Consider the following 27,253-nt stretch of genomic DNA (forward strand, 5'->3'; position numbering starts at 1 on the left):
AACTGAGTCGGGAAGGGGGTGGGAGTGTAATAAAAAGCAAAGTCTAGAGTGGAAAGGCGACCACACAGCACTCACGCAGTGGAGGAGAAAAGTGGGCTCAACTGTTCTAGAGAGGCTTCAAAAGGAACCCTGGGGGAGCCCTGCAGGGAGGCGCAGGCCAAGGGCGGATACTCGGCAGCTCCCAGAAGGTATGGGGGTGGGGGGAGGCGGGGAGCGCGAAGCTGGAGCCGTGCCGCCCGGACGGTCCCCGCCCCTCTGCCGGCCCCTCTCGGCGCTCCGCGTCCTGCCGGGCGCTCCCCACGCCTACCCCTCCCCCGCTCCGAGCTCTCCGACTCCTCCCCGGCTCCTCGGCACTCCCACCTCGCCCGCTAGGCCCTCCACTCGGCGTCCCGGCGCCCGCGCCGCGCTCTGCGCCCTCACTGCGCGCAGCCCCTAGCGGCGCGTCCTGCGAGGCCGGCCTCCGCGCGCCGCCCTTCCTCCCGCCCTCTCTCCTCCTCCTCCCCTCCCTGGTCCTGCGCGATCCAGCTTGGGGAGGCGGGGAAGCTGCCGAAGCGTGACCGCCGCGGCACCCAGTGTACAGCCGCGGGCCGGAGGCGCGGTTCCTAGGCCTTAGAGCCCGGGGAGGCCGCGGGGGAGTCGGCGCTGCTCGCGGAGAGCTGCGAGGCCCGCCCCTACGCGGCGCGGAGGGCGCGGAGGTGAGCGAGCTGGGGAGAGCTCTAGACGCGGTGGCGGGGGCGGAGTTGAAGGGCCAGATGCGGTCGGCGCCAAGCGTTGCATCCCTCCTTCCCTGGATTCCGCGCCGCCTGCGGCGTCCGCCTGAGCTGCTGGGGTCCTGGATCGCCTGGTACCTAGAGGCGGGGAGTGGGAAGGGTGTCTGTTCCACGGATCCCGCCCCCTACTTCCCCGAGCTCCCAGAAAGTCCTGAGGTTGGTTGGGCCCAGGAGAAAGGAGGCCAGGAGAGACATTGTCCCAGGTAGGATGTCCCCCAAAGGGAGAGGACGGGCAGGTTACCTTAGCCTCCCTGATAGTCTCCTTACCACTTTGGGTTCATGCGGAGCATTTCACTGAAGATCGGGCAGCGCTGCTTTTCGAAATCTAAGTATTTCTAAGTAGTCATTTTGTTTATTACCCAGTGATGTGACGGTGGTGTGTTTAGGCCATTATGTGTTAGAAAGTAATTGGCCTCTTCTTTGAGTGTCCTAAATTATCTGAGACCTGTATTCAGCCACAGCCAAAACTTGTTGAAAATTATGCCCCAAAAATCTTGCTCTTAAAATAAAGCAGGGAGATAAAGGGAATTTTTGTCGAGAGATTTCCATTTATTATCTTCCCCACCCCTTGGAGAAGGATTGATGTCAGTTTTTACTCCTCAGGCCGTACATTTTTTAGATGGAAAAACTTATTCCAGGCCATGGTTAATTATCACTCATTGCTGTGGGTGAAAGTGCAAGTAGAATTCGAACTCCTGCCCCACCTGCCACCCTCTTGACTTTGATTGGATTCTAGTCCTGTTAACAGCCCTGATGCTGGGAACCTTTTTAGTTCTCTCCAAAGCACGTGCCCCTTCACACCCCATACACTTTTTTCTTCACGTTTATTATTTACTCGTCGTGTTGATCTCCATTTATTTTTTCTTTCTTTAAGGCTGTATTTTTTTTTTTTTATTCTACAGCTCTCTCTTGTTTCAAAGCTTAAAAGCTATCTACAGAAGAAAAACACCTGTCCTAGAGATTTTGCAGCATATTTAGAAACATAATTGGAATGGCTGCAGTTTCTTTCTCTTAGCTTGTCAGTCATTGCGGGGGTGGAGGGGTGAGGGAATGAGACAGTATTAATAATGATGAATTGAGCTAATTGTGCAGAAAGGAAATGAAAAACTGTATCCAGGTCACTTTTTATTGTACTAGTGACATGGAAAATAGACTTGAAGTGAATGAGCGTAATTATATTTTAACACTGCAGTTTCAGTAAAGGGCATTCAGGGCATCAGGAGATGCATTTATTCTGTGCTCAGCCAGTAACCATGACATTGACTTAACCATGACATTGACATGTCACCCACTTTCGGCCCACAAGCCTTCATCAGCAAAATGAGGGATCTTATCTAGAGACCTATTACATCTCTTCTGGTCCTGACATTTTTAGATGCATTTGACAACAAAGAATATTTATTGCATTCTTATGTATATACTATGTGCCAGGCACTGTGGAGGCAATGATGGACAAGACAAACGTGGTTCTGCCCTCAAGGAGCTTATTTTCTGGTGGGGGAAATAGTAATGAGTAAAGAACAATTACATAAGAAAGGAAACCTACCAGGGGCTCAAAACAGAACAAAACTGGAGTGAATCATTGTATTGAAGAGACATGATAGGATGTGCAGTGTTCACAGGATGGGAAAGTGATTGGTCTTTTCTGCTTCAAGAAAAGGATGCTGTGGCTGGACCATAGGGAATAACAGTCATACGGGATGACATTGAACAGTTGTGCTGGGGGACTTTCCTGGTGGTCCAGTGGTTAAGACTCCGTGCTCCCAATGCAGGGGGCCCAGATTCGATCCCTGGTCAGGGAATTAGATCCCGCATGCATGCCGCAACTAAAGAGTCCACAAGCCGCAACTGAAAAGATCCCATATGCTGCAACAAAGATCTCCTGTGCCCCAACTAAGACCCGGCACAGCCTAAATAAAAAAAAAAAATATATATATATATATATATTTTATAATTCTTTATTTTATTTATTTATTTTTGTCTGTGTTGGGTCTTCGTTTCTGTGCGAGGGCTTTCTCCAGTTGCGGCGAGCGGGGGCCACTCTTCATCGCGGTGCGCGGGCCTCTCACTATCGCGGCCTCTCTTGTTGTGGAGCACAGGCTCCAGACGCGCAGGCTCAGTAGTTGTGGCTCACGGGCCTAGTCGCTCCGCGGCATGTGGGATCTTCCCAGACCAGGGCTCGAACCCGTGTCCCCTGCATTGGCAGGCAGATTCTCAACCACTGTGCCACCAGGGAAGTCCAATAAAATATTTTTTAAAAAGAGTTGTGCTGGGACTAGCTAGTTCATTCAGAGCCTTCAGGTCAGGTTCATTTAGGTCAAGAAGGTGACTGTAGTTCAAAATGCAACAGGGAGCCACTGATTTTTAAGGAGGTGAAAGACATCATCTGATTTACAATTTAGGATGATCTTAGCTGCTTCCTAGAGAATGGTTTGGAAAGAGGCAAAGGAGTAAGTAGAGAGACCATTAGAAAATGTTTGCAGAGTTCAGGTGAGAGATGAGAGAGACCTGGATTAAGCTGGTGTCATTGGAGAGGAATTTAAGAAATATTTTGGAAAACAGAAGTTGGTGTTGGATTTTTTGTCAAGAGTGAGGGAAAACAAGGACTGGAGGATCACTCCCAGATTTCTGGCTTGAGCAACTGATGAGTAATGATATCATTTACTGAGAGGAGGAAATTTGGATGAATGCAAACAGATCTGGATAGAAAAAGTGTTTTGTTTTGAACCTGTTAAGTTTGAGATGTCTATGAGGAGATCATAACCACAGCTGCTTGGGAGGAGAAAAGGGATGGTCTCCAGGACGGAAGTGGACAGACTGTCCTTTGATAGGTGAGGTTAATGATTGTGAATTTAAGGTGAGCTGCGTTGTCTGATTTTTCTTTAGCAGCCTTCACCAACTTGGATACAGATACAGTGAAAATGGATAGCTGGGTTCTTCCAGGGCTTGAGTTTTGCCAAGTGGATGTGATGGAGAGCAAGAGAGTTGTCCTAATCTGTTCAGGCTGCTATAACAGAATATCATTGGCTGGGTGGCTTAAACCATAAACATTTATTTTTCACAGTTCTGGAGGCTGGGAAGTCCAAGAGCAGAGCAATGGCAGATTCAGTCTGGTAGGGGCCTACTTCCTGGTTCATAGACAGCCAACTTCTCACTGTGTCCTCATATGGCAGAAGAGAGCCCAGAACTCTCTGGGTTCTCTTTTTATCCCATTGATAAAGCTTTCACCCTTGTGACCTAATCCCCTCCCAAAGGTTGCACATCCTAATACCATTACATTGGGGGTTAGGATTGCAGCGTATGAATTGTTGGGGGATGGGGGATGATAAACATTTAGTCTGTAACAAGAGTCGATCTTTTTAAGTGAGAAATGATAAATATACACTGTGGAATCTAGGATGGATAAAGAAACCGGGAAAGTGAGAATATAGTCAGTGGATCAGATTTCTTCTACCATCTGGAATTATCAGTGTGAACATTTGACTAAGGTTATTGGAAGGCTAAGAGATAGTGCTTGGAGATATCTGAGTTGTGGTGGAGGCAAAGATTCATTGCCTTGGATGAATAAGTGAAGGAAATGAAGCCATGAGGTTGAATGCTTCATCCATTCGAATGATGAAGTAGTAGACAAGGATGACAACTGCTGGGGTAGAGAGGAAGAGTGTGTATGTATTGGGGGCCAAAGTCACTAGTGATAATGAATAAGCTAGAAGTCAGTAGATGACAGCAGTGAGTATAGGGAGAGGATATTACGAGGTGCCATGGGCTTCAAAGGAGCTTGGGGTTTGCAGGACAGAAGAAGAAAGGTTCAGATGTGGCTTTCAAAGTCAAAACTACACTAACTTCATCTCATGGCCCTGGAGGATTACATTTTCTTGATAACACATCCAAATCAGCAGGTTGTGAACGTCATCAAGATCTCTGAGGACAGCCCTTTCAGAGTTACTATTATCCAACAATTAATGCTCTAGATGTTTGTGAAACAAATTCCGTTCTGTTTTATAAAATTAATAGAGCACAACAGCTGCCATTCAGCCGGAGGAATGTCAAGGAAACTCCTCTAAATTGAAAATCTTAGGATTTCATGTATCTGAGTGTAATGGAATTCTCTTCACTTGATAAGATACTTTAAGAATTAAATGCATACATCAAGTCAGATGCCACTCAAGAAAACTGTGACCTTGAAATTTCAAGGAACCCATATGCTACTTAAAACACACTGTTAGATGGAGCTCATAAAGTAGAAGTGTCACAGTGTTAAATAAAGCTAGCGATTACCATTATTATATAGCTATAAGTCTTGGAAACAAAAGAATTTTAGTGTTGGGAAGGAATGCAGAGTCAAATACAACTTTTTTGTTTTCCATTTAACAAAGGAAACTAAGACTCAGAAAACAAGGTGATTTCAGAAGCCTGGGCCTATTCTTTCTCCTCGACACCACATAAACAAAACTTTCTATAAATGTCATAGTCTTTTCAATTATCTAGTCTGTATTACCTGTGACTAAGATCAAAACAAAAGGTAGAGAAACTCTAGCGCCTTGCTAGTCCTAATGTGGCCCATGAACTAGGACCATGGGTATCACCTTGAACTGCATACTGCATACTCTCAAGCCCCCCCCAGACCTGGAGAATTAGAATGTGCATTGTAGCAAGATCCCTAGATGATCATACCCACATTAAAGCTTGATAGTCGGTCCACCTGGAAATTCTCGTCTGCTCAGGTCAGCAGAACCTCTGATGCCTGGAGAACTGGGGAGAGGAGGCCCTCGTCAAGTGGAAAGAAGAGACACCCTCACTGGAACATTCTGAATTTTGAATGTTATGAACTAACAGGAACAAAGTATGCTGTGTGGTGGGATGACACATTTTAAGGAATGGCACTGCCCTTTCCAAAAAATGAAGAGAGGAAATTGCAAAATAGTGAGTGGACCTTCTGAGACAGCTCGGAGCCTGTGTGAGAAAGGGGAAAGGGCTGCGTGCATATTCTACAGCTTCCAGCATTCAAGGGCAGCTGTTAGTCTCTTGCTAGGGTTATTTTTCATTATTACAAACAACAGTGTGAAAAGGAGCGTAACTGAGGATCAGAAAGCCACATCTGTTATCTCCAAATACCAATATAAGTATGAGGTTGAATCCTAACTCTTTTAGTAGAGTTATTTTCGATCTTGGCTGCATATTAAAACACCCGAGGATCTCTTAAAAAATCCTGATGCCCAGGCTGAACCCCAGACCGATTAAATAAAACTCTGGGTGGAGGGGCGGTGGTGACTAGGTATCACTATGTGGTAAAGCTCCTCAGGTCACTCCCGGGTGCAGCTGGAGCTGAGAACCGCTTCTTTAGAAGGTCATTCTCCGTTGTGGGAAGAGGCAGCTCTGAGACTGAGGCTCTGCCTCTCCACTTAACCCAAGCAGTGAATGGGACCCTCTGGTACTCCCATAGCATCCAGCAGAGTCAGCAAAACTGAAGTCACAATCTGCTGTGTGTATAAAAGCCAGTGGGGCTTTCAGGACATTGTGGGAAGTAGGATTTTTTTTAAAGAGGCATATACTCTTGGCAGGTTTTATTAAAATTTGAGTAATAACAGTTACTGCTAGTGGGAATATTCTAAAATTGGATTGTGGAGATGGTTACATAACTGTAAATACTGAAAATCATTAATTTATACATTTTAAATGGGTAAATTTCACGATATGTATATTTCACCTCAATAAAACTAATTTTTTAGTTGTTATATATGCTTCAATATTCATAATTTTATCATGTTGCTTGGATGGCCACTGCCTGTTTTGTATCATTGCAGTGTTAACATCTAGCTGCATGCCTGGTGGATAGGGCTCAATGAGACATTGGATGGGGGAATGGTTGGGGATGGTGGGTGAGTATCATTATGACCTTTGGTTGTGGACTGATTTCTAAACTGATGTCAATCATCAGAGACCCCTAAAGTTCATAGCACCCAGTGGCCATTGGTGCCACTTGTAAACTGTTTATGGTATGGTATTGAAATTAGGGAAACGGGTTTGTGTAGAGGCTAGAATAGCAGGCCCATCATAGAAGATTATTTGTTTATGAATAAGTTACTGCAGTGCAGAAAAACTTGTATTTGCTAGCCAATAAATATAGGTGTCCTTATCTCAAAGTACCATCTGCAACAAGGTTATAAGATGGGGAAAGTATTTCAGCCATTGTAAGACCTGCTACTCCCAGCTTCATTTTAGACATACCCCCTGGTCATGTTAAATTGCAGTGCTATGAAAGACCAGGCATGCACAGGAGACACGGGTGTGCTTGACGTAGCAGGCTATATTATGAGGTGGATGGAAGGACGTGTATAGCTTCTTCTCTGGCCTAAACACAGAAGAAAAGTGGGTTGGTGGGGAGGTCTTGGGATGTTGTTGCTTTAATTTATTGAAGAAGATCCTAAAATTTTTTATTAACTGAAGTCCTTGAGTAATACATTTTAAAAATTGAATTTCTAGACTAACCTAAATTTAACCAGAATGCTTTTTTGTTGAAAATCTTCCTACCATGAATTAGACTGCTTTCTTACCCTAGCAATCGCAACATAATAAACATATAAAGTTTTGTTTTGATGATTTAGGACCTAGAAACATCATAAAATCATACCCATATAAACGTATATATTGAATACATACTGAGCCTAGGAAATATCTTGGAAGTTACTTGTAATTTTGAATATCTCATTAAAATGCTGGTTATTTGAAAAGTCTGAAGGCTTGGAGTTAGTCAAACTTTTGCTTTAATGCTATTATATTTCTTTTCTGAAAATCTTTTGGTTCTATAAGACATTAACACAAAAAGACACTCAGATCCAAGTATGAAATATTAATGAATCATTTGTAATTACCATAGTTTATAAACAGAATTTCAAAGACTAGATCTGCATAGTTTTAATAAAATTACTATTTTGTAATTTTTGGAAAATGATTTTTAAATGAGGATGCATACAGATTACCCAACAGTTTCAGCTGAGGGAAAGAATTTAATAGTCTGACTTAAGTGGATTTTAATATTCAAATAGCAAATAGTGATTGGACTGCATTATATTAGGGCAGTTATTCTCAAACTTTAATGTGCATCAGAATCACCTGAGGGCTTTTTATGATACAGATTGCTGGGCTCCACTCCCAGGGTTTCTGATTTAGGAGGTCTCCGGTAGGGCCTAAGAATTTACATTTCTAACAAGTTCCCAGGTGATTCTGATGCTGCTGGTTGAGGGACCGTGCGTTAAGAAATCACACTCTAGTTTTTCAAGCAGAATTGCAGCTTTGCTTCTGGCATTGTCTAAAGGACTTAAGAATTTCTTCCAAAAAATCAAAACCTAAAAAAAACCCCACCTCTTCCCTCAAAGAAATACTTTATTGTTATAAACAGTTGGGTTTTATATGTTTATTTAAATGCTGAGAACGTAGGGAATGTCTTTTTGCAACCCAAAGATCATGATAGTAAGAATCACAATTTAGTCACAGAAAATTAGATTGGGATATTTGATATCTCATCTGAGGATTAAGCAGACATCTCTAGCAGCAGGGAGTTTGTTCCAAGGTGCTTTTCTCCCCTCCCCAGAAGTGTTTTCTCTCCAACAGGCTTAAGGAGCACTTTATATAGAGAGTTTCCTAATGTCAGACCAGTAAAATAAAAAGGAGAGGGAGAGGATCTATATAGGACTGCCAACTCAAACAGCTGTTATCACTATCCTTTTATGAAAAAAGGACATTTTGACCAGTAAAGGTAGTTAAGAGATATTCTCAGAGTAAAGGACAATTTGTTAAATTGAATAATTTTATGAAAAACTCCCTATTGTATCCATATACTTTTTAACTGCTGTCGACCAGTGATAGCTTCATATTTGGGAACCGGTGCCCTAGCACTTTTAAAGTAAGGTCACAGAAAGCCAAATTTAATTTTGGATCCTTATGGTTTTAAGCTAGAATGAGCCTGTAGTGTACTGTCATGAACCTGGCTTGAAGACATTCTGTGTAATTTAGAGATTATTTCCCAAGTACAATTCATAAATATATAGAATGACTTGAGGTAAGGGAACACCATGTGATATTTTTCTCTCCCTGATTTTCTAGAATAACTATGCTCTGATCATACAGTCTAGTTCTTAATTATATGCTGATATGAGGGGGTTTTTTCTGCTTTTTATTCCAAGTACATACTGTCTCTTCCTAACTGGAATGTAAACTCCTTAAGTGTACGCACCATGCTTCTCTTCTTTATCTCTTATGTGCAAAGCACACAGTGGCCTGGATAAATTTACGCTGGATCACAGCAGAGTAGATCTGCCTTTAGATTATAGTTGCATCACTCCTTGTCAGTGGAAATATACCACGTAAGGTGCTTATTACTCTTATTTTCAGCTATTGACATAATTCACTTCTTATAACCCCATTTTTTATGGATATCACGATTGTAAACTTCAGCTCAGCTGTTAATCAAGTGATCCAAAATGATGGCTTAGCAAATTATGAAGTGATTGATGAGGTTTTGCCCCAGTGTCTCAGCACCCATAGTTTGTGGAGATGCACTGCTTTTAAGTCTGTGTACGGGTGGGTTCCACAGGAGACAGACAGACTTCTCGGCTCTTTTTCCCTTCCCTCTTGAAGCAGTACACACCTTCACAGTGTTTGCAGAGCCCCCAGAAGAAAATGAGTTGCTATCTGGGGGTTCTCCAAGAGATACCCATCAACCAATCATGTTTTGTTTTGTAGTATTAATAAATTTAGGTCTTTGGTCGGTTTTGATCTAAAAATTGGATTTATTGTTGATTGATTGATTTGATTGATCGGTTGGTAGCTAGAATTCCTAACCTTATAGCTTTGGATTTACCTAAAACTATCCTAAGCTTGAACTGTTTAGAGTTAGTATTTCTTTTGGAAAATAAAGTTAATGGGTGACATTTGGTGATCTAGACAGTTTTAAGATTCCCCATACAATGTTTGCACTGCAATACTAGAATGAGCAGAGGTCAAAAGACTCGTATTTGAAGCCTTGTTGTGTTAACTACCAACTGTACTGTCTTTGATTAATTGCTAAGGTTCTCTAAGCCTCTGTTTCCTCATCTTTAAGATGGGCATAATATGTACTTCACAGCCATCTGAGAATTAAATAAGGTAATATATGTGAAAATATTGTGAACTATGAAATAGCACACAAGCATATGGTATATGCTTTCAGCAATACACAAATAATCCATCTCTCAGATCTGTTAAAGGCTGTTTTTTTTTTTTCTCTCATGAATGCTTTTACATTCCTTAACACTTTGATGAAAAGAGTCTCATTTTTTAGGCCAACTTCTATTTGTAGACACAGTCATACTATTAAAGGGTTCAGTTAGAACTTGCCATTAGAAATACAATGTGAATAAGGCCCAGACATGTTAGGACAGAGTCACTTATTAATATGTATAAAATACATGGTAAAATGAGGTACCCAGAGATGACATTATTAGGCCCTAATGTATTTTTACCTGTTCACATTCTGATGTGCAGAAGGGGTTTGAACTTGCTTTGTAAAATAAGCAGATAAGCGATACTGTTTTGTTTTTGTTTTTCATTTGAAAAGGTCTTGATCGTCATGATTCTTATATTTAAAGATTTTGAAATTCTTACGTTTTGGGAGATGCTACAGTCTCTACTTAGAAGAACTTGGGACTGGGATATAGGAAACGGTTTCTGGTGTGTGAGTCTAGTTAACTCTTTTTACCCTTAGATAATGTATATGACTAGGGGTAGGTTGGTCAGTTCACCTTGAATTGTTTAATGAAATGAGCATTGATTTAATTATTTCTGATTCCTTTAACTGCTCCTGATTCTCCAAGTAGCCAACAATATCTCCACGAAGATGTTGACAGTTTTGTACTACCCTGGTGCCCCTGACCGCCGCCTGCCTTTCAAGGTGCATGGGGTCACTCCAAGGGAAAACAAATAATTATCACCCCTTATATCTTGAAAAGTATGAAATGAACCATGTAATAGATTAAAAAATAGTGAGTTTTCTCCTTTCCCAAGATCCAAGTTAGACATTAAGATGACTAGGTAATGCTAAGGAGCAATGACATGACCAAAGAAGGAGAATACACTAATATGAACACAACCGTCACTCTTCCACCTTGCCCCCGCCCCCATATCTTTCTTAAATTCCTTACATGCACCCAGATGACACATACCTTAGCTAGACTGCCTGGGTTCTAATCCTGGTTCCTCTAGTTTCTCTCTTGTGACCTTGTACAGATTATCTTCTGCATGTGTCAGTTTCCTCATCTGCAAAATGGGCATGAGAGTATTAGTACCTATCTCATAGGGTAGTTGTGGGGATTCATTCAGTTAACTTGTAAAGCACAGAGCTGGCGCATAGTGTATGCTATATGAGTATGAGGTAATATTATTATCTTTTTAAAGATTAATTTACTGATGTATTTGGAGTCATTGAACATGCTCCAGTTCTAGGGTAAAAAGTTGGATTTTCCTTGCTCCAGTAATTTCAAATTTCATTTAGTAAAAACCAAAAAAAAAAAGTTTTTTAAAACATTCCACCTGTTCCTGTAAAATCCATTAAGTTCTCTGAAGTGATCCACATCTGCTGTTAGCATAAAAGAAATTGTGCATTGCGGATAAAATGGAAGAGTATTTTTTATCCAGACCCAACAGTGACACTGATTCATGGTCATCTGATTGGTATGCCTGAGCAAGTTACAACAAATATGAACCTATAAGGTGTTAGTCACTCAGAAAAGAATTTGACAGATTTTTCCAGAAAAAAATAACTGCATCATGTTGTATGTAACCAATGGGGAAAAAAAAGAAAAACGGGGAGAAAAAGATTTCATAAGTACTGTGTACTTTAAGACCATAAACACATTATTAACCCCCTTTACACAGGGAAGCTATCTTTCTCTATGATAAGTGAATAGGACATAGGGTGAATGATAGAAGTCTATCGTATTTAATTAATTCTTTGTTATATTTTTATGCCTACTTTTCTGAAAATATTATTTAAGTGCAAGGTTTCATTTTTTAGTAGCTGATTTAGCTTACTCTCATTTAGTAATAAAGTCCCTCACTAGCTACTGAGGTAGACCCCATCACAAATGACTGTAGACAGTTTGGGGTTATAAATAAGTTCTTGGGTTTTATTATTGTTTTTCTGTTTTCTCTTGTCTTGTGAGCTGTGATGAACTGTCATAGTCCTTCTGTACCTTTAGTGGCATTTCTGACTTGCTGCCTCTGGTCTGCTGAGAAACTGGATAATCACACTTGTTAGAACTGTGTTTTGTAAAGAGTTCTCCCTTGCTGAAAACTTCAGTCTCTTTCCTTTTGTGCTCTAGAGCCTTGCTGTTCAAAGAGGGGCCCATAGACCAGCAACATCAGCATCACCTTACTAGAAATGCAGAATCTTGGGCCTCACTCCAGACCTACTGAATCAGAATCTGCATTTTAACAAGATTCTCAGGTAATTCAAGTATGCATTAAAATTTGAGAAGCTCCACTTTAGCACATCAACTTTGTGACAGGTCATTTTTCTATTTCGAGATCCATTTTTAGCTTCAAATTGTGTCTTGCAGTGTTCGAGGTTATATAGCTTGCCAAACTATTTTACCTCTAGAAATAAGGGATGTTGTTAAAACATCTAGAAGTGTATTCATGTTTGGTAATAGGTAATTGATGAACATTTTATTTTCTCTCCCCTAGGATATCCCTGGTGATCTTAGAAGAGTCTGTATTATGGAATCGATCTCTATGATGGGAAGCCCCAAGAGCCTTAGCGAAACTTTTTTGCCTAATGGCATAAATGGTATCAAAGATGCAAGGAAGGTCACTGTAGGTGTAATTGGAAGTGGGGATTTTGCTAAATCCCTGACCATTCGACTTATTAGATGTGGCTATCATGTGGTCATAGGAAGCAGAAATCCTAAGTTTGCTTCCGAATTTTTTCCTCATGTAGTAGATGTTACTCACCATGAAGATGCTCTAATAAAAACAAATATAATATTTGTTGCTATACATAGAGAACATTACACCTCCCTGTGGGACCTGAGACATCTGCTTGTGGGTAAAATCCTGATTGATGTGAGCAATAACATGAGGATAAACCAATACCCAGAATCCAATGCAGAATATTTGGCTTCATTATTCCCGGACTCCTTGATTGTGAAAGGATTTAATGTTATCTCAGCTTGGGCACTTCAGTTAGGACCAAAGGATGCCAGCCGACAAGTATGTATTTTTAAATTTTATTCTTAGTTAGATGGTATTTTGTACTTAGTTAAAACAAATATCATATATTTAAAAACTGAATTTTGACACTCTCCAGTGATTATCATTTTGAAAACTATGTATGAGCTCCTGAAGATTTGTGTCCTGACCTTGTAAGGGCACATTTCTATTCCCAAAATGATGTGAAAAGCTGAGAAAATAACTGGAACTTTCCTATCATAATCAGCTAATTCAAGAAAAAGGCAAGGTTGGCAGTTGAATAATGGGCCATCTCCTTGCTTCCTCAAATATTAAAACAATCTCAATCACGTCTTTTTTCTTTCCCTCTCTCCCTCCCACCAATCCTTCCATCCTCCCTTCTTCCTTCCTTGAAGCTATTTGGTAAACAGTATCCCATCTCTGCGCGAAATGCTATGTAGTATGATCCTCAAGAAGAATGCTTTAGAAGAACCTTTTTATTTTATGTAGATATTCATAGAATTTAAATAGTACAGTTTGTTTTATTTTAAGGGTAGATTTTAATCTGTCTGGGGAAGGTAGAAGCAGATTGGATTTCTCAGGTTCTCCTTTAATCTATGAGTTCTGTTTAGTTCAGTTTGAGAATAAAGCAGATGGGGAGCTCCATCAATGCTTTTGTGGAATGGCAGCTTTTATAAGTAAACACATAAAATAGTGCACCTTAAAAATCTTTCAAAAGTGTGGTTATGCATTATAATGAAGCATGATGATAAAATACTTTTATTTTTGTCCATAAAGACAGTTGATTAGATGTCTTAGAAAATAAATTCAAGTATTACATCACTATATGCTGCGTATCAGAGTCATGATAACCACTCATTTTGAAGTGTTTAATTTGGAAGAATATATACTTTCTTACTTTCCTAGAGAGTATTTCTGAATCCTTTTTTTCTTTTGCACATCAACCAAGGTTTGGCAATGGATACAAATCTAGCAAATTAGAGATAAACCTGAATTTAATCCTTTGCCCATATTTGTGATGATTTTAATTATTCAACAAAAGAAATTGTAGAACAAGAGATTAAGTTCAATGTGAGCTACAGAAAGAGATTCATTTGTATTTTGTAGTCCTTGTGGCTTTATGTATGTTTGATTTATTCTTTTAGGTTTATTATAAAATTTTAAAATTTGTAGTTTTTTTCCCAGTGAAGTAAAAACAGTTTAATCCACCATTGTCACACCTGTAATAAATTTGATAAAACTTATTTATCAAATTAGGAAAAAAATAAAATGCTTTTCCTTACTTCTTTGGTATATATTTCTCCACCTTCCCTGCTCCATTTTAGAAGTTTATCAACATTTGTATAATAGTATAGACTTTGTCATTTATATGGTTAACGTTAGATAAAATTAATAATCCTAAGAGCTCTACATTCTCACCATTATGTAACTAGGTTTAGTAGGCAAGCATTTCAGTGTGGTCTGTTTCAGAGCCTTTATATAAACATCCTCAGGGATACATTTAGGAATTTGTTTTCCCTGAACATAGCTCAGAGATTTTATAGCAAAATTTTCCTAACTCTAATCCTGGCTCACTCCAGCCAGGAACTTGTGAACTTGGTGTTCAACAAATATTTGTGAATTCTCAACTACATTACGATATCTAAGAGGTTTTGGTAGTTTGAAAGCCCACCCTCACCCCCACTGATCACAATCACATCTTAGAGTTCCTATAGAGGTAACAGCTCTTAGAAAATGGCAGTTACTTTACTGTTTAAGTTAACTAAGCCTATTAATGCTATTATTTTCCCCACCAAATATATTATCCTCATTTAAAGATGAAAGAATTTCCTAATTCTGACCAATGAAATAATATACCTGAGATTATCCATGGTTTTGGTGAATTGGTTTCTAAGCCAAAAGTTAAATTTTATAAATAGTATAGCATCATGACATCATTTAGAGGTTTTAATTACAAATTCAACCATTCAGGATCCATGCTTATCTTTTCCCTTGCTGAATAGCCATAAAGGGTAATGCTTGAAATCACTCTACTCGGCAGAATCGCTAGTCCTAGAACTAAGTACTGTCCACCAAAGCCTGGAGAGCCAGCCCCACCCGGTTCCCTGCAGGAGTGAGAGAGCTGGACAGGGGAGGGGCATGGCTTGCAGCTCAGACTCCACCTAGACTGTTGGAGGGGAGACCTTACCTTGTCTGCTCAGAGCCTGGTGATCTAGAAACCTTTCTCTCCTCCCGCCTCCCTTCCCCTGAGGACTTCTGTTCCCAGGTTCAAGCTAGATTTTTCTGCATTTTCTTTTCATGTCATTGAAGGTAGCAAGGACTTTGTTGTTTTTATGATACTATTTTAACCTATAAATAAATAGGTTAATAAATTAATAAATGCTTTATCTCCTTAATTTTTTTGCATCACGCAGGGTCATCATAAGTGATGCTCTGTGGATTAAATGGAGCGTGTGATTGTCACCATTTTTATAAGCAATAATAGTAATGACGAGTCTTCTGTTTCTTCCATAGGTTTATATATGCAGCAACAATATTCAAGCTCGACAACAGGTTATTGAACTTGCCCGTCAGTTGAACTTCATTCCCGTTGACTTGGGATCATTATCATCAGCCAGGGAGATTGAAAATTTACCCCTGCGACTGTTTACTCTCTGGAGAGGGCCGGTGGTGGTAGCCATAAGCCTGGCCACGTTTTTCTTTCTTTATTCTTTCGTCAGAGATGTGATTCATCCATATGTTAGAAACCAGCAGAGTGACTTTTACAAGATTCCTATTGAAATTGTGAACAAAACCTTGCCCATAGTTGCCATTACTTTGCTGTCCCTGGTCTACCTGGCGGGTCTCCTGGCAGCTGCTTATCAGCTTTATTATGGCACCAAGTATAGGCGATTTCCGCCTTGGTTGGAGACCTGGTTACAGTGTAGAAAACAGCTAGGATTACTAAGCTTTTTCTTCGCTTCAGTCCATGTTGCCTACAGCCTCTGCTTACCAATGAGAAGGTCAGAAAGATACTTGTTTCTCAACATGGCTTATCAGCAGGTATGGGACGTGCTTGATATTTATCTGATGCTAGTAAAATACTTGATTATTAGAATCTGTAAAACGTGAGATTTAAAACAGTGTAAAACTTCACATACCTTGTAATAGAAATTTTGGTATATTTAGGGAAGAGAAAGAATTGTTCTTTAAACGATGTTTCTGCACAAGAATTATGCGGCTAATTCAGAATCATTTAGAATAAAAGCTGCTACCATCCCTTTCTTTGCAGAATAAGAACAGAGAGGTGACGAGTTGGGTTTTGTTTTCTTTTTTTAATATTACAATTGCAGTGACTACTTTCAGCATCAGTTAATTATTTTATAATTGGCCATGTTCCATGAAATAATAAGGCAGCTCTCAGTAAACATACACAATAAAATTAGAACTAGTGAAAAATATAAAACAGAATAGGAAGTCAAGATCAGGAGACACACACAAGGTTTTTGTTATCATAAAGCAGGAAAGATACTGGTTCCTCAGGTGAACCTTTTCTAGCACTTAGCTCTTCAAGAAAATCTCTGGGAGAGCTTCATAGAAAGGGCTTGATGATGGAATAGACTATGATTTTCCTCAATAATTTCCATTCAGCAAATGTAAGGGGTTTCACCGAAGCTCTTTGATGTAGCATTTCTCAATGAAAGCTGAGGACCGTGTACTAAACAAATGTGTAAGAGCTTTTGCATTTTATAAGAAACCAAGGCATCATGGTCCAAGTGTGTAGCATCCAGTACTTACACTTGTTTCAACAATAAAACCTAAAATAATTTGAAAAAAATTACTAGATTGATGTTCTTTAAGCCATTCTCTCTAAAAATAACCACTTAAATGACTACTAAGGCTTTGATATCTACTCCACCAGCTTCCTCACCTCCTTCAAGTCTTCAATTTGTTGACACAAATAATAAACAATCAATAATAAGAATAGAAGAGAGTTTTATTTGCACCAAACTGAAGACAACCTCTCAGTAGCTCTAAGGGGACTCTTCTGAAGGGGCAGGGAAGGAGCCAGTGTGTATATGAGTTTTTTGGCTAGGAAATAAGTGTAGTCAAACATACATCTTTGATAAAGAATTACTGCTAATCACAAAGAAGAGATACCTCAAGTTAATGATTTTAGTGCTTTTCTATATATGGGAAGATGCGAAGATGCAAGAATCTGGGGTCATTGAAATTCTTCCTGAGATACGCATCTTAACTACCTAGGGGCCAATATTTCAAAGCACAGAAAGCCTCATCCTGTTTTTTTTTCCTCCTGAATTCCCCTCAGGGCTCGCTGTCAACTGACAGTGGGCTGTGACTGAACCCTTTGTATAACTTGATGATGGGCAACATTCTTCCCTTTAATGGTAAAGCTGATGTACAATGTATGTTTGACAGGCCGTAAGACAAGCTGTTCTAATTAGCATAAAGTTCAAGCCAAATCATGTATAAGCCAGAATGACTTCCCCATACCTCAACATGTGAAAATTTCTTCCATCAAGTTCTTACCTCCTCAGCGAGGCCTTCGTTTGGACACCAGTTTGCGTTCTGCCACCTGCTTCTGACTCAGCCCTGGTACTCTCAGCCCCTCTTACTTTACCTGCTCTTCTTTCTCTTTGTTCAATAGTATTTACCACCTTCTAACACACTTTGTGTTCTTTGTTTATTTACTGTTCTCTGCCTTCTCTCATCATAATGTAAGTTCACAAGAGGAGGGATCTTTGTTTCGTTCACTGATATATTCACAGTTCCTAATGCCTGGAACTGTGCCTGACACATTGTAGACACTCAAAAAACATACTCATGTTAGCTTCTGCATTAGGCAATTATACTTCAATAAAGATGTTTAAAAAAAAAAAAAGTTTGCTCAAGATAAAAAAAAATGCTTTTAAATTCAAAAAAAAAAAAACATACTCATGGAGCAAAGGGATGAATTGGGAGGGCTTGTAGATAAGATTCAGGTTGTAATCTCCGGGTATACTGGGGTATGCTGTTATTCTGTATTGTTGTATAGACACCAAATGAGATAATAAGAACCTTTATCCACAGATAAGCTCTGTGGCTCTTTTCAGGATGTTGGTATGATTGCTTCAGGGAACAATGGCTAAGAAATAGCTTTTCTCTCTCTTTTTTTTTTTTTTTTTTTTTAATTTCAAATATGTTTGGTTACCTGGAATTGGACAAAAAGTTAAGCTGGTGTTAAGTTAGAATGTTTTCCATGAATAGATTATTTAAACCAAAGCTTTAACCCAAGGAATCCAAGCCTTGATTTATACTCTAATTATATTGTTTGCATGTAAATAGACAATTCTAAAAGTAGTCCCTATGCAGAATATGACATATTCAGAGTTAAACTCTGGCTTGATTCTATGTGCATTATCAATGTAAGGGAAAGTACTGAATGAGGCAACTGGACAGTTGGAAAGTATATTAATGAGGCCATTCAAGTGGTTAAGTATTTGCACTCCTTAGGGCTTTATCCTCAGGGAAATCTCAGCTTCCTGGGGAAAAGAAGGTAAGAAGAGGTAAATCAACATATAAATATTCTTCATGTGAGAAAGGAAGGCACAGACATAGTTTAGAAATTCCCTGCCTGGATTCTAAATTGAACTAAGGCCAGAATGTACCCAAAATATTCAACCAAGTTTAAACTAACTTGTAAAAGCACCAGAAAACTAAGTCTAACTGTCAGTACTTCTTTTGTGTCCCTCTGGAACCAACCACTCAGTATTTCACGGTTTTGGGACTCCAGAGTCCCTGTCACCATGATGTATTACAAATGTGATGACAGATTTACCCACCCTTCTCACATGTGGGTGAGGAAGGAGAGAATCTTAGTCCTCTTTTTGTTGAACTCTCCCTTCTCTTTCCCTCACACCTGGAACAATACCATTCAGTAATAGGTTCTCCATAACAGTTTGTTAAATTGCATTAGTGCAACTCAAATGTTATATGTCTGTATATGACATATTCTTAGGCCAAGAGTGAACTCTGTGCTGAATCAGTTAATATTCTACCAAACAAAGGAAATTCATGTTTGCTTTCTTGTTAGGTTCATGCAAATATTGAAAACTCTTGGAACGAGGAAGAAGTTTGGAGAATTGAAATGTATATTTCCTTTGGTATAATGAGCCTTGGCTTACTTTCCCTCCTGGCAGTCACCTCCATCCCTTCAGTGAGCAATGCTTTAAACTGGAGGGAATTCAGCTTCATTCAGGTATGTGGGGTTTGTTTGGTGAGGGACTGGGTGACATAGATTTTTAATTCCAGTTAAGTACAGTTGGATTTTAAATATGCTGCTAATAAAAGAGTGCCCCTGGGACTGCTCTTCATGCATCTAGCTCGTGGAATGTTATGTCGCTAGAGGCCAGCTTAGGACCGTTCTGGTTTAGTAAGTGAAAGACCAGTACAGGACTTTACTGGAAAGCTTTGATAGTACTGCCTACTATGTTACAGATAAAGGTTATTTGAAAAAGAAAAAAAAAAAAAAATGGGGGATGAATGAGCTTAGATCAAGTTTAATACCAAAGTCAATTTATTATTGGGCAAATGAATGAAGACTTACTTTATATTTTGAGTCATATTGATCTGTCTAGAAAAGTCTCATTCATTGTAATTCAAGTGGAGAGAAGCTCAGTCTGAATATTTTAAAGGAAATGTGTATACACACACAAACACAAGTGGTAGTTAATGGATTCTGGCAAGCAACCAGCCTTATCATTCTTGTTAGTATATGTATTTGGTGCATCAGTTGTATACATATGTATATGAGTGTCTACAAAGGGGTTTCAAGATAACATTGTGTTCTTTGATGAGTTAAACATTCACTTTCTCCAGTAATAGCTATTTAATACATTTGCATACTTTAAAAATATATAACTCAAACTGAGACCCTACCTAAATTACCATAAAATCAGTATTGGTTGTATCCAAATGGTTTATAGCACAATATGCAGATGAGTGTCATTTGGTGGTACACTAAATTGTGTTTGTTTTTAGTTTTGGTTTTTGCCTATTCACTTGAGGTTTTTTTTTAAGTGATATAAAAATCTCATTCAAATTAAGGACATATCCCTCGTCTAAATTCATTTTTCCTTTTTGAGGGAAATAAAATCTGAATACTTTCCCAACTGCTAGTTTAATCACACCTGAAAAGAAATAGAAGGCCCACTGATAAAAGGTGCTAGACGGGTGCAAAGTATCATTATAAATTTAGATGAGTAATTGCAAGCAGAACAATTTTCTGCGAGAGAGTTGATCCTTCCCCAGTGAAGTTAGAAGTTACATTATTATGCCAATGTAGTACTACATTTTGTGTAACATAGACCATTTCTTAAATAAGCAATTAAACATAACGTAGGGAACCCAAAATGCTGAACTTTTTGATTTTAACCTGTGAACTGTTTAACAAAGTGCTCTTAATAATCTCATTTAATATGGTTGATAAAGCCATTTGAAATGCTTTTTATGTTACATATTACTACTGTAAGATTTTTCATATTTATCTTCAACTAGTATATATGTGTGTGTATACTCATGAGAATGCTCTTCAGCATTTAATTTTATTATATACGTATGTATACATGTATTATATACACACATACACACATTTTTTTAAAAAAAGATACACAACTGGTAGAAATGTGGATAACTTTTATAAAGGAGTTTTCCAGTTTTTATCAGTATCCTTAAGGAAAACCCAGGTGTTCTAACAAGTAATCCCACTATTAGAAATCAATTCTAAGGAAATAAACCAAAATATAGAAAAGGGCTTAAAGTGACATTATAGTTGAGGAAAGTAGGAAACAGAGTAAATGATCAACAAAAAGGAATGGTTAGGTAAATTATAGCACATCCATTCAATAGAATATCATATAGCATTAAAGTCATGTTTTCATATTTAATGACATGAGGCAAAGGTTCTGGATGTGATAAATAAAATAATCAGAATATTAGACTATATGCAATACAGCCTTATTTGTGTAAAAAAAGTACATATAAATATATAAGAAATATATGAAAATACTAAAATTGTTTAATGCAGTAGAGAACGAAGAGTAACTCAGTAATTTAAGATAAAATAGTGTTCTCAAAATATAAACTTGGTAGATCTGGATGGGCTAATTTATGAGTTTGAATAATTTGCTTCTTCTTCTGTTTCTTTTTCGTCCTCCCCTATCTCAAGTCTACACTTGGCTATGTTGCTCTGCTCATAAGTACTTTCCATGTTTTAATTTATGGATGGAAACGAGCTTTTGAAGAAGAGTACTACAGATTTTATACACCACCAAACTTTGTTCTTGCTCTTGTTTTGCCCTCAATTGTAATTCTGGGTAAGATCATTTTACTCCTTCCATGTATAAGCCGAAAGCTAAAGAGAATTAAAAAAGGCTGGGAAAAGAGCCAGTTTCTAGAAGAAGGTATTGGAGGAGCAGTTCCTCATCTCTCACCAGAGAGGGTTACAGTAATGTGATGATAAATGGTGCTCCCTGGTACCATATAAAGTTCTCCTCATGCCATTATTTTTATGACTTCCTTTATCTGCAGTTGCAAGTGCACTGTCAAATCGCTGTGGGCTGAAACCTCTTCAGTGAGATCTCAACTGAATTAGTGGTAGAATTTTCTTCAAATTTATTTTCACTAATGTCACATTTTGCCAATATGAGTTTTTATAGTCAACTTATTGTTGAAATGTAGGTATGTTTTGCTTTGTTTTGTACAATCGTAAGACTGTTGTTATTTTAAGAAACTTGATTCCATAATCAGGCAGAAATATTTATAGTTAATAATATAGATACAACATAATGTTAAAAAACTGCACACCAGCAGAACTTTAAGTTTTAATATAGTTCAATAGATATATTTCTTTTCTGAAGCTTCAGTAAGGTTTTAATTATTATCCAGCTTAAGAAATAGAAATGCATAACCATACATTATTTTTAAGAAAGGACACATTACATTAGCATCTAGGAAAGGGTGCGTGGTTAAAATCCCTATATTCCTTTCATAAGATCGGGTTTGAAGAATGTAATCAATTGTATGAACCAATGTGATTTATAAACAAACACAAATTAAAGAGACAGACTGAACTTGAAATTATGTTTAAAATGCATTGGAGACATGGACTATATACTGATAATGTGTACCTCATGAAAGATTTTATTCTTTGTCTTGTTACAGAGCAGTTTTATTTGCATATTAATATACTGATCAGGGAGAAGACAGTAACATCTGGCCTCCAAAACTGATCTTTCTCATCTAGTACCAATCTTGGGAATCTTATAATTGTTTCTAGTTAGAGGGAAAGTGTTACGTTTACACACAAGGAGTTGTCAGCTGATCTAAGCTGTTGCACCTTAGCCAGTCATACTCCGAATGGTACAGGATTTTACTGACATTCGTGGATGGATTATAACCTGCCAGGCACTGTTCTAAGCACTTTACTTGTATTTTCCCATTCAGTACTTACAACAACCCCATGACAGAGGTAGCTATTATCCTCGTTTTACATATAAGGATACTGGAGCATAGAAAAGTTAAGTAATTTGCCCAAGGTCATGCAGTTAGTGAGTGGCAGAGCCAGCATTCAAGTCCAGGCAGTCATATTTCAGAGGCTACAGTTTTAGTCGCTAGGCTGTATGGCCCCTGCCCCATCCCCATGCATACCAATCTAGATGCTTCCTCTTTGATATGAAGGCACTGACATTCTTTACAGTGTGTTGTGGGTGTCAAAAGATATGTGAAAATATTGTAATCATAAATTTATCATTGCCTGTGGGATAATCCACACTTACCCTAGGAGAGGATCTTGCCTGGGACAGGACCCGGGAGATCCATGGCAGTCCATAGGCCTCCCTGTGGAGTGAGGGACTCCAGCAGAGATAGGACCACAGCAGTTTTAACGAATGGCTGAGGTCCTACAGAATCTTAAAAAGTCCCTGTAGAGTTGGTCATCTCTTTTTCTCTTCTTGAGAAGTCCTCCTGCCTGCTCAGCCACTAATTAGGGAGCAGTTTGCAAGCATGAAGGATATTTAGATGAGCAGTTAATTATAAATGTACTCTAGAGACATAGAATCATACAGATTATTCATGAAAGTTTTCAGTGCTGACATTCCACATTAAAATTGCATTTTGTTCATACTTTGGTTAGAAAGCCCTATGTTTTTTTTCCATTTGCTCTTTCCTTATTTAAATAGAAAATTGCAGGCAGATACAATTATATGTATTCCTCCTCCTGAAATTATAACATTTTTAAACTTACCCAGTAAGGTTCTACTGAATCCAGCTGCCAAAGATAAATGGACTTTTACTTAGTGGAGGCTACCTTTCCCACCAATGGCTCCTTCCCTACTACCGCATCATGTCCGTTTGGTAAACTATTCATGATTCTCTGATGTCCTCTTCTTGCTGAATTTTAGTAGCTTGTACTTTTTACTTGAGCTTTTCCTTTTTCTTTATTTTAATTGTATTCTTTCCCTCTTGATAATCATTTACTTGTTAGTTCTCAGTAGGGATTCAGTTGGGTGATAACTTAAAGGTAAACACCTATAAACTATATAGTGGACTAGTGAAATTAAGAGCATATTTTTAATATTTTCTCGTTCCTATAGTTCCACTCCCTTAAGCCCATACTTGCACCATTTAATGTGAAAATACAATGAAATATTTTTAAAAGTTAGATGACTACTGAAGTATATTGTTGCATGTATATATTAATTAGCCAATAAGATAAATAAAATTATCACTATTACAGATAAGTGGGGCCTTTGAAAATATGAAAAAACAAAGTTTATGAAAATGTATATAAGATGTAACAGTTGTTTGAAACGGTGATATCTCCTTTTCAGTACTACAAAGAGGAAATAATTTTGAAGTTTTAGAATAAATATAATATATTCATTATAATTCTAAGTGTTTTAAAAGCTTTTCTAAAAATGCAAAAAAAATATTGACTTTTAACTGCTTTACTTAAATGACTTCTAATTGCTTTATTTTACTATTTCCTACCTGATCATTTTTCTTAGTCATTATTTCTCATAATCATTCTTTAAAAATCATTACTCTGGCCTCAGAAGTAGGACTGAATTCTGCTCTTGCTAGATGTGAGAAAGTAGTGGGAACTTTAAAGTAGTGGGATTTTTTTTCCTCAACTGTATTTTGAGAAGCACCCCTGAGAAAATTTTAAGAATGTGGAAAATATACCTAGTTTTAATCCTATGCAAAATAATTAAGTAATTTTTTTCCTAAGAGGAAATTAATCATTGACTGAATCATGCTACCTAGCTTTTGTGTGCAGATTCCATGTCTCCTCTATTAAGAATATTTAAAATCATGTTTAAATAAGAATATATTCATGCTAGCATATATTTTTCAAAGCATATATGGAAATTCGCCTAGACTGTCTACATGTAGAGATTTTTATTTAAATTTCAAAATATTTTAAAGTATGAATAAATTATATTTATAGGTATTTATCAGAGAGAAATATTTTGTGCTACATATGGGATTGGTTAATGAGCTCCAGTGTTAAACTACCTAATTTCTTAAAATTAGCATAATCTTGAGTTGATTAAGGAATTTTACTTTTAAAATTAATTTGATAATAGTAACTCTATGTATATTAATCCTTACAGTCAAATTATGAAAATTATTTGTGTAAAAGGGCTTTTAAGAATATATCATATCCAATTTTTTTATTGTTTATCTCTAATATGTAAGATCTTAATTCTTTTTAATTGCCTTTTGCCATTAAACTATTTCATAATAACTTCTGTACAGAGAGGTTTCTCCTCCAGAAAAGTTTTGTGAAAGTTAAAGATTCTTATGTGATGTTTTAAATAAAGTACCATCAATGTAATTTATAAATATTTCTTTAGGAATATTATGAACACTGAAACTGTGTCAGTCTATAAAATCTCTGTTTTGAAATAAGTATTTAAACAGCCTAAAATGTCGTGTTGAAATTATTTTGTAAATTCATGACTTAAAGCACACATAGTATAATAACCTGAGTCTAGTGTTAAGATTTATATTTGCAATGTGTTGTCATGAAAATGAGCTGCTCCACCCTCAACTGTTTATAAGTCAGTAAAGCAAATTCTGATACATCTTCAGTATATGTAATTGCTCTAAATGACACTGTAATAATTTTAGTGGAAACACAATTTGTTCATACCTTTGAACAGTGAATTTTATAGGGATGAATAGGTTCTTCAATTTTTTTTAAATGCAAGAAAACTATAAAGTGCTAATATTCAGAGGTTCTGTCGATATGATACCAAAAAACATTTAGTTCAGCTTAACACATGTACACACAGTAGTCCCCCCCTTACCATAGTTTCATTTTCTGTGATTTCAGTTACTCACAATCAGCCATGGTCTGAAAATATTAAATGGAAAATTCCAAAAATAAACAATTAATAACTTTTAAATTGTGTGCCATTCTGAGTAGCATGGTAAAATCTCGGGCGTTCCTGCTCCATCCTGCCCACCTGGGAGGTGAATTATCCCTCTGTTCGGTGTATCCTTTCCATTAGTCACTTAGTAGCTGTCTTGGTTATCAGATCGACTGTTGTGGTATCACAGTGCTTGTAACCCTTATTTTACTTAATAATGGTCGCAAAGTACAAGAGTAGTGACGCTAGCAATTCAGATATGCCAAAGAGAAGCTGTAAAGTGCTCCCTCTAAATGAAAAGGTGAAAGTTTTTGACTTAATAAGAAAAATAATTGTATGCTGAGGTTGCTAAGATTTATGGTAAGAAAGATTCTTCTATCCATGAAATTATGAAGAAGGAAAAAGAAATTCAAGCTAGTTTTGCGTTGGACCTCATGCTGCAAAAGTTACAGCCACAGTGTGTGACAAATGCTTAATTAAGATGGAAAAGGCATTAAATCTGTACAATAAGGTATTTTGAGAGAGAGCGAGACCACATTCACATAACTTTTACTATGGTATATTGTTATAATTTTTCTATTTTATTATTAGTTATTGTTGTTAATCTCTTACTGTGCCTAATTTATAAATTAAACTTTGTCACAGATATGTATGTATAGGAAAAAACATGTATGTCTATATAGGGCTTGGTACTATTTCTGGTTTCAGGCATCCACTGGGGGGTCTTGAAACATATCCCCTGTGGATAAGGGGGGTGCGGACTACTGTACTCAGATTTTTTTAACTTTCCAAATCATTGGATTAACAACATGCAGTCATCCAAAATTAGGGCAGACTATTTGGATTCTCCTAATGGCTAGATGGGCTAAATTAAATTACCAAAGCAGGTGCTTTCTTTATGATTTCCAAATTGCCACCTCCAAGGAAGATTCTCTTAAGATTTTCTTTAAAGGTCTTTCATAGCTTTACAGATATCCAGCCTGAATGGGGACTGGAAGTTGTCTCTCAATGTCTAGTTACCCTACTTTAAAAGCTGTTGCCCATCACATTCCTCAACTACCCTTGCCATTAGGTGTTCCTGTGTGACTGAGTGTTGGCCAGCGAGATGTAGGGGAACAAGTGAGTGACTTCTTGGAAGTCTCTTCAAAGAAAAGCAGCATGTGTTCCTTTATCTTATTCCTCCATCTTCCTGCCAGAACTGTGATATAACAGCAGCCCTTGCAAATATCCAAGTAGACCAAGGCCAAACCCTAAGGACGACATGTTAGAAACTAAAAAGATCTTGACTACTTCACAACTTCAACTGCCTTTTCCTGTATTTAAGCCATTGTAAATTTGGGTTTCTTTTTATGAACTCAAAACTAATCCATTCTGGCCTTCAGTTCTTTATCATGATGCCGTTTAACACTGTTTGAATAAACTAGATTGCAATAATTCTTACCTTTAAAAATTTTTAAAGGATAATGTGCAATTCACATTAGAATTGATTTTCCATTGTTAATTAATTATACTCATTTTCCTGCCTTGACCTTTCATTAGGTATTTTGTATCTGTGCGGAAAATACTGTCTTCTTTATAACTGTGTAATAGATATTTGCTAAAACTCTGTAATCTCTAAAATATCATTATCAAAGTTTATGCCATGTTTTTATATCATTCTCATAGATCTGCCTATAAACATCTAAATAAAAAAGTACTGTTTAATGTGATTTAACTTCTTTTTTGAAATGTTATATACAAATGGATTTTTCTTTCTTACTGAATAATGATTCCAATATTTGATGGACGCCATCTAATACTTTTCTGACTATTTCTTTTCAGAAGCATCCAGAAAGCAATGCA

The 27,253-nt window shown here is 37.8% G+C and overlaps 1 protein-coding gene across 6 annotated transcripts; it reads left to right on the top strand.

The window, feature by feature from the left end:
* Positions 1-58: 58 nt before the first annotated feature.
* On the top strand, positions 59-27,120 carry STEAP2 (STEAP2 metalloreductase). 6 transcript variants are annotated; one of them, XM_057549743.1, is made up of 7 exons: positions 558-695; positions 5,495-5,693; positions 12,128-12,252; positions 12,492-13,016; positions 15,510-16,037; positions 19,069-19,233; positions 21,202-27,120. In XM_057549743.1, the coding sequence occupies exons 4-7, from the start codon at positions 12,525-12,527 to the stop codon at positions 21,487-21,489; spliced, it is 1,473 nt and encodes a 490-aa protein (XP_057405726.1). In that variant the 5' UTR covers positions 558-695; positions 5,495-5,693; positions 12,128-12,252; positions 12,492-12,524; the 3' UTR covers positions 21,490-27,120. The 6 variants fall into 6 exon arrangements, with proteins under 6 accessions (XP_057405727.1, XP_007195868.1, XP_057405726.1 ...); XM_057549746.1 differs by having other exon boundaries at positions 5,495-5,613; XM_057549744.1 differs by lacking the exons at positions 558-695; positions 5,495-5,693 and adding an exon at positions 59-188.
* Positions 27,121-27,253: the final 133 nt, after the last annotated feature.

The sequence above is a fragment of the Balaenoptera acutorostrata genome, chromosome 7 (genome assembly GCF_949987535.1).
Source record: "Balaenoptera acutorostrata chromosome 7, mBalAcu1.1, whole genome shotgun sequence".
NCBI lineage: Eukaryota > Metazoa > Chordata > Mammalia > Artiodactyla > Balaenopteridae > Balaenoptera > Balaenoptera acutorostrata.